General features: G+C 38.6%; 1 protein-coding gene across 4 annotated transcripts in view; it reads right to left on the minus strand.

Moving 5' to 3' along the window:
• Aff4 (AF4/FMR2 family member 4) overlaps window positions 1-12442 on the minus strand; it is a 56014-nt gene that overhangs the window by 11891 nt on the left and 31681 nt on the right. For all 4 annotated transcript variants that reach the window (XM_048334396.1, XM_048334398.1, XM_048334397.1 and 1 more), the window contains 3 exons: window positions 7883-7919; window positions 5945-5993; window positions 282-336 (listed from right to left, as the gene is read on the minus strand). In XM_048334396.1, the coding sequence (XP_048190353.1) occupies window positions 282-336; window positions 5945-5993; window positions 7883-7919 (141 nt within the window). The remainder of the gene's footprint in view (window positions 1-281; window positions 337-5944; window positions 5994-7882; window positions 7920-12442) is intronic.

Raw genomic sequence — 12442 nt, forward strand, 5'->3', positions numbered from 1 at the left:
TAGAGGTTCAGAGGCAGACAGAGCAGACTCTTATCTGCCATTAGTCAATAAAAAGCCTAAAGTGGAGGTGTGGCTCCATCACTAGCTGTGAGAGAAAAGGGTAAGAGAGAGTTCAAGGCCGGAGTTCAAGCCCCAGTGCCAGCACACACACAGAAGCTTATATTAAAAAAAAGCTTATAAAAAGAAAATTTATTTTATACAAATGGACTCAATCATAAGTTTTATAAAACATGGCAATAATAAGTATGTATGAAATCAGTAAAACTATATAGCACACATACCTGCTCCCCATCGCTATCTTCACTGCTGCTTAGTTTTAAGTCATCTTTTAACATACTAGAGGAAAAATAAACAAAAAGGAATATTATTATTTTTGGAATATTATTATTTATCACAGCATGACAAGGTACTAAATATCAATAATTCTACCAATGCCTAGGCATTGATGGCTTATGTTTGTAATCCTGGTGACTCAGGAGGCTTAGATCTGAGGATTGGAGGGTTCAAGGCCCACCCATGCAGGAAAAGTCTGTGAGACTCACCAAAAAGTCAGGAAGTGGAGCTGACTCAAGTGGTAGAGTACCAGCCTTGAGTGGAAAAAAAACTAAAGAATAGTGCTCAGGCTGTGAGTTGAAGCCCCAGTACCCGCCACTGCCTCTGACACACATACATTCTACCAATAATTCCAGAAATAATCACTGTGGTGGCAAATGCCAACTTGTGTTTGTGCACACAGATACATACATACACACATACACACACACACACATACACACACACACACACACACACACACACAAAAGCAGTGTTAGTCCATCTGGTTTGGTTCATAGAGTAAAAACTAGGCAAGAATTCAATCATGTTGTCTTGGCTAAGTGGGTAGAGCTGCCTAGAAAATCTAAGACCCTGAGTTCAATCTCAAGTACCACTACACACAGACACATACACATACACACAACAATTTAAAGCTCTAATTCTAAAGAATTCATAAGCTCTAAACTTAATTGTGTCTCCAATGTCCCATGAAGATTGATACAGTTACTAAATAGATAAATGTCAATACCTTAAGGACACAATTTCCTAAATCAAAGTTCCACTTTTATTTAATTTTTATTGTTGTTATAAAGGTAATGTAAAAAAAAAATAAATAAAGGTAATGTAAAAAGTGGTTACAGATACCTAAGTCAGGTAAAGAGTAAATTTCTTTTTGGACGTCATTCCTTACGTCATTCTTTTCCCAGTTTTTCCCTCCCCCACAAGTTGTATAGTTCATTTTCAACACAGCGTATAGTGAATACCACTGCCCTCCCAAAGACAAAAAAACAAACAAGACAAAATGAAAACAAAAGCAGCAACAAAGAAAAATTTCTTGTTTCCATTTCAATAAATATTATTTTATATGATCAGATGTATATAGGCATTGCGTCTTTGTGTTCCTCTACTCTAATTGTGGAGCTTGAATTCAGGGCCTGGGTGCTGTCCCTGAGCTTTTGGTTCCCTCTCGCTCAAAGCTTTTTTTTTAAGCTAGTGAAGATCACAGTCTCATAAGACTTTCCTGCCCAGACTGGCTTGGAATGGTGATCCTCAGAGCTCAGTCTCCTGAGTAGTTAAGACTACAGGCATAAGCCATTGGTTCCTGACTATTTAAATCAGTTTTAAAAACACACACAGTTTCTATAAGCTGATAGTTTCTGGAATTGGTTTCTGAAGATAAACTTAAATATTTGTATTTTCTTTGAAGCCAAAAAACAAAACCATTTTACTTTAAAAACCACAAGTAACCAATTATAAAATGCTCCTCTTTAAGAGAAAAAAATATCGCAATGCTTAGGAGAGAAATGCAACTAGAAAAATATTTAATTTCTCATTACTAGTAGTTCCATTACCTTTCCTTTTTAAATTTCATCAGTCTTCAATTAGTAGGAAGGAAATCTTCTTTTACTCCATTAACTATTTGTACTTTCCCTCAACCTGCATTTCTAAATCTGACCCCAAATTCCAAGAATTATACAAAAGATCACCTGGAAATAAAGTAACCAGATGAATATATAACTATAAAAGGTGTTTTAAACTGGCTCAATTAAATGGGATGGAAAAAGTTTTCCTCTGGACAAGGGCTTAGTGCATCTGTAGACTGATTTCCTGTAAGGAAATGTACCAACTTGTGAGTTCTCTCAGCCCTTATGATTTAATAATGGCAACTCAATGAAACTGTTTACATATGTGAATATGTCAAAGCTTTTACCAGACTGTTCTTGGTCCTGAATGCTTTTGTTCCCTCAGCAACCAAAGCAAATAGGCACATATACGGTAGGCAGCATTTGTTCTTTGCATATAAATATACTGGAATTATACTTTGAGTTTTTCAGTAGTATATGGGGAAGTATGTATATTCATATATCTTCATTCTCAGTCCTTCTGTTAGTTCAGCTAAAGAAGACAGCAGCCTAAGGTCATCAATATAGTTTGAGTTGAAATTGTGGCCACTTTCTTTAGAACTTTATCTCATCAGTAAGTTAATTTCTGATCTCTGGAATCAAGTGATGACTCTCTATGCTGGAATTTATTATCATCTAAAGACCCTACTCTATTATACTGTGATGCATATTCCTGCTTCACCTACAAAATAAAAATAAGAGCCAGGCGCCAGTGGCTCACGCCTGTAATGCTAGGTACTCAGGAGGCTGAGATCTGAGGATTGCAGTTTAAAGCCAGTCCGGGCAGGAAAGTCAGTGAGACTCTTATCTTAATGACCAGGAAACCGGAAGCAGTACTCTGGCTTAAGTGGTAGAGTGCTAGCCTTGAGCTGAAGAGTTCAGGGACAGTGCCCAGGCCCAGAGTTCAAGTCCTATGACCGACAAAATAAACTAATAAAAATAAGGAAACAATACAAACTATGTTGCTTTAATATACGATATTTCCTGGCTATATGGAAGTCTTACTAGGAAGAATATTGCCTTAAAAGTAATTTTTTCATCCTAATGGAGTGACAAAAGGTGAAAAATGCAGCAGTGGTACTCACTAGAATTGATGTTGAAAATGAACTATACAACTTATTGGTAGGGATGGGAGGGGAAACTGGGAGAGAGAGGGAAGGGGTGACAATGTCCAAAAAGAAATGTACTCTTTACTTATGTAACTGTAACCCTCCTGTACATTACCTTTATAATAACTTTTCTTTGGCCAGTCCCAGGGCTTGAACTTGGGACTTGGGCACTGTCCTTGAGCTTCTTTGGCTCAAGGCTAGCATTCTACCACTTGAGTTTCAGTGCCACGTCTGGCGTTTCTGTTTAACTGGTGCTGGGGAATCGAACCCAGGGCTTTATGCATGCTAGGCAAGCACTCTACCACTAAGACACATTCCTAGCCCTATAATAACAAGGAAAAAAAAAACAAACTTTTTCTTCCCCAGTGCAGGGGTTTGAACCCAGTGCTGTGGGTCTGATAGGCAGATACTTTAACACTGTCATGGCTTCCAGCACTTTGTGCTTTAGTTATTTTTCAAAAAAATCTTGTATTTTTGTCTAGTCAGAGTCAGATTTTTGGATTTCCCTGCCTACTTATGCTCCTGCAGGTGTCAAACCTAGTCTACAATTTCATTATTAAATATGAAAAATGAAAATACGTACACCCAAGAGCTGGGTTCCAGTGGCCCATGCTTGTAATCTTAGCTACTCAGGAGACTGAGATTTGAGGATCATGGTTTGAACCCAGCCAGGGTGGAAAGTCTGTGAGACTCATCTCCAATTAACTACACAAAAAAAGCTAGAAGTAGTGCTGTGGCTAAAGTAGTAGATTACTCAAGCAAATGGAGCCCAGGGACAGTGCCCAGGCCCAGAGTTCAAGCCCCAGGACTGGCAAAAATAAAGGGTTGGGGTGGGGGGAGTTAGGAAGGTGGGAGAAAAATGAAGGAGGAGGTAACAAGTTTGACAAGAAAGTACTCACTATTTTATGTATGTAACTGTAACTGTCTGTACATCACCTTGACAATAAAATTAAAAAAAAATAAAAATAAAGGGCTAGGAATGTGACTTAGTGATAGAATGCTTGCCTAGCATGCATGAAGCCCTGGGCTCAATTTCTCTGTAACACATAAATAGAAAAGTTAAGAAGTGGTGCTGTGGCTCAAGTGATAAAGTGCTAGCCTTGAACAAAAGCAGCTCAGGGACAGTGCCCAGGCCTGAGTTCAAGTCCCAGGACTGTCAAAAAATAAAACACACACACACACACACACACACACACACACACACACACACACATCCTTTTTTACCTCTGACAGATGAGGAAAATTTCTGAGTTAAAAACAGGGACAGGGAAAATGGCTCACAAGCAAAATTTAGCCTAATATTTATTTGTAAAAAGTTTTTTTTTTTTTTTTTGCCAGTCTTGGGCCTTGAACTCAGGGCCTGAGCACTGTCCCTGGTTTCTTTTTGCTCAAGGCTAGGTAGTACTCTGCCACTTGAGCCACTTCTGGCCGTTTTCTATGTATTTGGTGCTGAGGAATTGAACCTAGGGCTTCATGTATACAAGGCAAGCACTCTTGCCACTAGGCCATATTACCAGCTCCATAAATAAAGTTTTATAGGATTGAGGATGTAGTTCAATAGTAGTGATTAGCATTTATGAGGTCCTGGGTTTGATTCCAGTATCCTACCAAAAGGGGAAAAAAATAAAATCCTATATATAGTCTATGGTCAGTTTTTTTTTTTTTTTTTTTTAAATTACAACACTTTATTGCAGTATCGGCAAAGGTCAGATTTCTGAAGCTGGTGAAGATTGGGCAGCATTTCCATGTGAAATGTTACAACTTTTTATAAGTTTTGTTTCTTATTTAAATCTACATGCAGAAACTGAAACATGGTAAAAGAAAAAATGCAAAATAGAAAAAAGGATGTAATCAAGTAGTAGCATACAGATGTGCTCTTTAACTTCCTATGCCTACTGGAAAGCAGACTAAAGACAACTATCCTAATAAATTAATGGATTGTTAGAAACAGACTAAGAACCTTTTTTTCTTTTAAGGTTAACAGAGTAAATTTATTTGAAATTGAAAGGGAAGCCATGAAAGAGAGTAGGGAGCTTCTAGATCTGGAGAAGGACCCAAAGAGAAGTCCATATGGCCACTGATATACAATATTCAGGACAGATACAAGTGACTCTGAAAACCTAAACCTGGCCCTTTACACAGAAGTTTTCCTACCTCTGACTTAAAAGGTTAGCATTTTTTTTTTTTTGAGCACTGTCCCTGGCTTCTTCCCGCTCAAGGCTAGCTCTCTGCCACCTGAGCCACAGCGCCCCTTCTGGCCGTTTTCCATATATGTGGTGCTGGGGAATCGAACCAAGAGCTTCATGTGTAGGAGGCAAGCGCTCTTGCCACTAGGCCATATTCCCAGCCCCAAGGTTAGCATTTTAACTTGAATGTAGCTCAGTGGCAAAGTATGTGCCTAGTATGCACAAAATCCTGGGTTCAATTTCTAGACTACATTAAAAAATTAACAAATGGAGCTGCGGATATTGCCCCGTGGTGAAGCAATTGCCTAGCATGTGCAAGGCCCTCAGTTTGCTCTCCAGAAGCATAAAAATAAGTAAATCCATAAATAACCCCAAAACGAATTATTTCTAAATATCATTTCTTTCTTTCTTTCTTTCTTTCTTTTTTTTTTTTTTTTTTTTGCCAGTCCAGGGGCTTGGACTCAGGGCCTGAGTACTGTCCCTGGCTTCTTTTTGCTCAAGGCTAGCACTCTGCCACTTGAGCCACAGCGCCACCTGTGGCCGTTTTCTGTATATGTGGTGCTGGGGAATTGAACCCAGGGCTTCATGTATATGAGGCAAGCACTCTTGCCACTAGGCCATATTCCCAGCCCCTAAATATCATTCTAAATATCATTCAGATATTACAGATAACTCTATCTCAAAAGACAAACTTATTAAATAATAAACTTACGATTTTGACTGGTGTCCATTTGAAGTTTTGGCAGAAGGGTTGTATCTTTCTAGAAGAAAAACAATGTAGAAATGAGAAACTGAATTTGACTGTTTAGAAGGCAAAATATCTACCCACAAAGAAATTTAAGTCACAACAGGTAATCCTTCAACCTTCAAAATGGCAACACATTCAAGCCCAATAATATGGGATGTGGTAGAAACAAGTATGCTCACAGATTATAAACTCATACGACCTTTTTGTAGAGCAACGTGGTAACGTTATCAATACTGTATTTATATTGCTACTGATATGCCTTACAGGTATATCTGATGCATCTGGAGGAACATTCACACATAGACACACATGAATGTTTCTAGTAGAACAGTTTTAATAGCAAAAACTGAAAATAAATAAAGTATGACACTTTCATATAAAAACAACTCACTTTATACCAAAAACTAGCTTTAATATAAGTTCAGTGAAAGCCAAAAGGTAATAAAGAGTAGATATAGCTTATGATCCCATTTACTGTGTTAGCTTTGGAGAGAGACAATGGGAATGTGGTTGAAGAAAAGATATTCTTAAAAGAAGAGAAAATGTAAATATTCTCATCTATAGCTAGCTATTCTTTGCATATCAACGAACGGTTAGGCTCCTGTAATCCAGGCTACTTTGTAGGCAAGAGGATCATGAGTGTGAGGCCAGTTTGGGCATAGGTAGCAGCAAAACCCTGTCTTAAGAACAAAACTTTTTTTTAAAGGGGGTTGGGAATGTGGCTTAGTGGTAGAGTGCTTGTCTAGCATGCATGAAGCCCTGGGTTCGATTCCTCAGCAGCACATACACAGAAAAAGCCAGACGTGGCGCTGTGGCTCAAGTGGTAGAGTGCTAGCCTTGATCAAAAAAGAAGCCGGGGCAGTGCACAGGCCCTGAGTCCAAGCCCTAGGACTCAAAAAAAAAAAAAAAAAAAAAAAGGAAGAAAGAAAGAAAGAAAAGAAAAAGGACCGGGGGCTCACTTCAAGGGGTAGAGCAACTGCCTAGCATGCAAGCCCAAGGTCCTGGATTCAATTTGCAGCATCACAACAACAACAAACACAAAAATACTCACTCCTCCCTCCCCCCAAAAAAACAACAACTCAGAGTCAGAGTCAGTTTCCTTTTGTCTATAACAATAGCTACAAGATAGTACTAAAATGGATATTCAGATGAAGAAAAAGCTTAACATTGAAAGATACTTTTCTAGTTCTATTCTCTGCATTAAGATAATTAAAGGTAACTAGCAAAGATTAAAAAACTTGCTCATTTCATTTCTAAACATACGTTAAAACTGGTATGTCAACCTTACTGAAGAGGTCATTTATAAAATAATCTGAGATAAAACTTTGAATGACTAAAAATAAAATAAAATAAAATAATCTGAGTTATTTGGCAAAGTTAAGACACTGCCATGTTTCCTGACCTTGTTAATCTAACAGATCTTTTGGGGATCACATATCAATTTTCAAAAGATATTTTCTACTCAAGTTCTTCAGAGAGATCATTTGTAGAAGACAAAAGACCAGAAGATACAGAAAAAGGGAATTCAGAGATATAGGAAGAGAAGAGCCATGGCTAGCTAAAATGACTCATTCTTGTCTAGAGTACTGCTAGAACCAAGTATGCCCATGAAGCAGAAAGAAAGGCTCTTGGGCTTCAGAGGTGTCCAATAACCTGAATTAATGAACTAGCAGATATTAATTCAAACTATAAAATGTTTATTTTGATTTCTAATAACCTATGTAACATTTTTTGATTCTTTAAGCAAACTAAGATTCAGCTCAACCCATTATCACTTAGCAAACCATAAAATAAGAGTAAGACACACAAAAAATTATCTAAAGCAATATAAGGGAAGGTCACATGAACAAATGGTCAATAAAGAGCTCAACTTCGAAAAACAAGAGGAAAACAAATACTCACTTTGTTCTCCAGGGCCAAAATTGGACTGCTGAGACTCCTAAGAAAAAAGAACATAAAGTTACACAAAGTAATGTTAAGAGAGAAGTGTCCATTTAGTGGCAAGTGCTCTAAACTGCACACAAATTATTCAAGTATAGAAAAAGAAACTATTAAGCCACCTAATAGTCTTGCCATTATTTATTTCTTTTCAACAGCACTCATGGTAGTAATACCTAATTTAGAGGGCTAAAGAATAACTCATTTCAGGTTAAGATGGGGTGCTGGTGGCTCCTGCCTGCAATCCTAGCTACTCAGGAGGCTGAGACCTGAGGATTGCAGTTTGAAGCCATCCTGGGTAGGGAAGTCCATGGGACCTGATTTCAAACTAAATTGGAGCTGTGGCTCAAGTGGTAGAGTGCTATCCTTGAGCAAAAAAGCTCAGGGACAGCACCCAAGGCCCCGAGTTCAAGACCCAGTAATGACACAAATAAATATATATGGTTGGGCTCTGAGTTCAGGCCCTGGCACCAGTATTTTTAAAGAATTCAAAAATTTGGGGATAATTGTGCACTAGTGACTCATGGCTATAGTCCAAGTTACTTGAGAAAAGAAGAATGGAGAATTGAGGTTCACAGCCAGCTCGAGTAAAAAAGTTATTGAGCCAGGCGCTAGTGCTCATGATTATAATCCTAGCTACTCAGGAGGCTAAGATCTGAGGATTGTGGTTCGGAGCCAGCCTGGGCAGGAAAGTCCAGAGACTCTTATCTCTAATAACCTACTCAGAAAAAGCTGGAAGTGGGTGCTGCTCAGGGACAGCACCCAAGCCGGAGTTCAAACCCCAGTATTGGCGGGGGGAGGGTCGGCGGAAGTATTGAGATCCTTTTCAACCCAAGGCTGGGTACAGTGGCACACAACTGTCATCCTAAAATACACAGAAGGCTGAGACTGGCCTGTGGTTCCAGGCCAGTGCAGGCAGAAAGGTCTGCTGAGAGAATCCATCTCCATGGAAGGGATACTGGAAAAGGTAGAAAGCACCTGTGATACTAACAACAATGAGAAATCTAAAAGCATGTGAACTGCAGCACAGGCAGTGGACTGTTTGGACTCATTTCCTGGTGAGACCTTGTCGCAATGAAAAACAAGGCCAACAGTTTGGCTAAATGGTACTTCACCAATCTAGCAAGTGTGAGGCTGTGAGCTCAAATGTCTAGTACTGTCAAAAGCAAGGGAAGAATGGAGGAAAGGAGAGAGGGAGGGAGATATTTGATATTAAAATTAAAAGGGCAATGTAAAAGGGAAAGTATTATAATATATATACTTAACAAAAATACTTAATAAAAATAGCACAATAGTGGGTGCAAAACCAGACATGGATACCAATGGAGTGAGTAGAAGAGAAGACCTAGAAATAGATTCATCCTATTAGAGCCATCAGATTTTCAATAAGAGTGCCAGATACATATATTGGAGAAAAAAACAGCCTCTTCAACACATGGTGTTAGCAAAAGAAGATATCCACACGTGGAAGACTGAAAGTAGAGCCACAACTCACCCTGACAAAAACCAATTCAAATGGATCAACGATTTTAATGTAAGACCTGGAACTTTGAATACAGCTATGGAAAAACACTGGAAGATAAAGGCATAGATCACAAATTCCTGAATAGAACTCAAATTGCTCAAGAGATAAGAGGAAGAATTGATAAATGGGATTGCATCAAGTTAAAAAGATTCTGCATGTTCAAATGAAACAAATACCACAATAAAGAGATGGCATACAGAATAAGAGAAACTTTGCCAGCTATTCCCTCTATTCAGTAAAGGATTAATACACAGAATATATAAAGAGTTTAAAAATTAAACAATGGAAAAAACACTCCCAATTAATAAATGATGGGAAAATTAATTAAACAGTTCTCAAAAGAACAACAAATGGCTAATAAATATGTGAGAAGTGTTTAACATCTTTAGTCATAGAGGAATTTTTGCTTTAAGAATATTTATTATATATTCACTGTGGAATCCTTAGACGCCACAAGTAAACATACAGGAAGTAAATCACCATCTAGAAACAATCATTCTAGCAGTAATTGATTTCTTTTAAAGTGCAGAAAATCACAAACACATACAGATAATATATGTGTTTTTAAAAGCAATCTGAACCCTGTTACATATTGTTAAGGCAACATGGTGGGATCTTCTAGCCTCCCCTCCCCTCTCCCCTTCCTCCCTTCCTTCTTCTCTTCTCTCTGTAGAGGAAATTAAAAAAAAAAACAAAAAACAAACAAACAAAAAAAAAACAAACCTGAAGCTGAGAGACAGTGGCTCACACTTGTAATCCTAGCTACTCAGGAGGCTGATATTGGAGGACCTGCAGTTCAAACTAGCCCAGGCAAGAAAGTCCATGAGACTCTTTTTTTTTTTTTTTGGCCAGTTCTGGGGCTTGAACTCAGGACCTGAGCACTGTCCCTGGCTTCTTCTTGCTCAAGGCTAGCACTCTGCCACTTGAGCCACAGCGCCATTTCTGGCCATTTTCTGTGTATGTGGTGCTGGGGAATCGAACCCAGGGCCTCATGTATACGAGGCAAGCACTCTTGCCACTAGGCCTTATCCCCAGCCCCTCCATGAGACTCTTATCTCCAATTAATCACCACTAGAGCTGTGTGGGTCAAGTGGTAAAGTGCTAGCTTTGAGCACCAAAGTTCAGGGACAGCCCACAGACCCCACGTTCAAATCCCAGGACACATGCATGCACACACACACACACACACACACACACACACACAAATACTCATGCACTCAAGGACAGGAAGATGCTATGGATATAGCTAATGGTATATGTATCACACAAGTCCTGGATTTCAACCCTAGCTCAAAAAAAAAAAAAAAAAAGCCTGGAAGAATTCCAAAAGTACTCACTATAGGGATCCCATTTTTATGAAAGGTAAAGAAATAAAAAACTTAACTACAGTGACACTAAACATCCAGAAATTCATGGGGATAGTGATGAGAATGAGGCAGACAAGAAGGAATCAGGAATAATAAAAATATCTAATTGTTGATTATGATGGTGGTTATACAGATGGCATATCAGAACTCAAAACTACACAGTAATGGGCTGGGAATGTGGCCTAGTGGCACAATGCTTGCCTAGCATGCATGAAGCTCTGGGTTCGATTCCTCAGCACCACATAAACAGAAAAAGCCAAAAGAGGCGCTCTGGCTCAATTGGTAGAGTGCTCACCAGGAGTACAAAGAGGCTAAAGGACAGCCTGAGTTCAAGCCCCACAACCAACAACAACAACAAAAGTAAAATATCTAGACCATGAAACTTAAACACAAATCTAATTGGGAGATATGTTTAAAATGTTGCTTACCGGGCTGGGAATATGGCCTACTGGCAAGAGTGCTTGCCTCGTATACATGAAGCCCTGGGTTCGATTCCTCAGCATCACACACATAGAAAACGGCCAGAAGTGGCGCTGTGGCTCAAGTGGAAGAGTGCTAGCTAGCTTTGAGCAAAAAGAAGCCAGGGACAGTGCTCAGGTCCTGAGTTCAAGGCCCAGGACTGGCCAAAAAAAAAATGTTGCTTACTAAAATGCAGAATTCAAACAAAACAATAAAAAAATGAAAAAGATAACCTCCTAAAACTCAATAGGTTAAAGATATAACCTAAGGAATAGCAAGAATAAGTCAGGCACTGGTGGCTCATACCTGTAATCTCAGCTACTCGGGAGGCTGAGAACTGAGGGTCAGAAACTTAGTTCAAAGCCAGACTGGGCATGAAAGTCCATGAAACTCTTATCTCCAATTAACCACCAGAAAACCAGCAGTGGCACTGTGGCTCAAGTGTTAGGGTGCTAGCCTTGAGCTGAAAAGCTTGGAGACAGCGCCCAGGTCCAGAGTTCAAGCCCCACGACTGACAAAGTGTAGGAGTAATGACTGTTACAGATCTGTAATAACAGAGACACTCAAGAGTGTATCAATGATACATATTCTTTAATCCCCAACAATTCTGATTTATTTTATACCCTAAGTACATATACAAGAAGATACAAAAAAAGATAGTCACAGAAATGAAAACATATTAACAACTAAATACCAAAGAGAAATAGGCAAATAAACTGGGATATATTTATATTTTGAATAAAGTTAAAATACTTCTATGCAAAGTTAAAATATCTCTATATGTAATAATATGGAAAGTTTCCTAAGGCTATTGCTGACAATAATATATAAAAATATATTTGAATAGAAAGAAAATAAGTAAGGAAATGCTTGTATGTAATGATTCCACACACATAATTACATATAAATGTACCTACGTTCATATAAAAAGACTTGCAAAAGTACACATGAAAGAAGCTTTGGTGAAATGGAGAACAAGAATGAGGGAAAGGCTATTATTAGGAACCCTGGTCAAACTCTCACAAAGAGAATTCATTTGTGTATTCTTTGTTTGAGTATAAATTTAATCCGCAAATTCTGGGATTGGTTGGGAACTACTGAATTAGTTGTAGAACTTCTTTCTACAATATACTTTTAAGATCTACAGAAAGGGGTTCCTTAAAACAGTGGTTT

Source organism: Perognathus longimembris, chromosome 25 (genome assembly GCF_023159225.1).
Source record: "Perognathus longimembris pacificus isolate PPM17 chromosome 25, ASM2315922v1, whole genome shotgun sequence".
NCBI classification, from domain to species: Eukaryota; Metazoa; Chordata; class Mammalia; order Rodentia; family Heteromyidae; genus Perognathus; species Perognathus longimembris.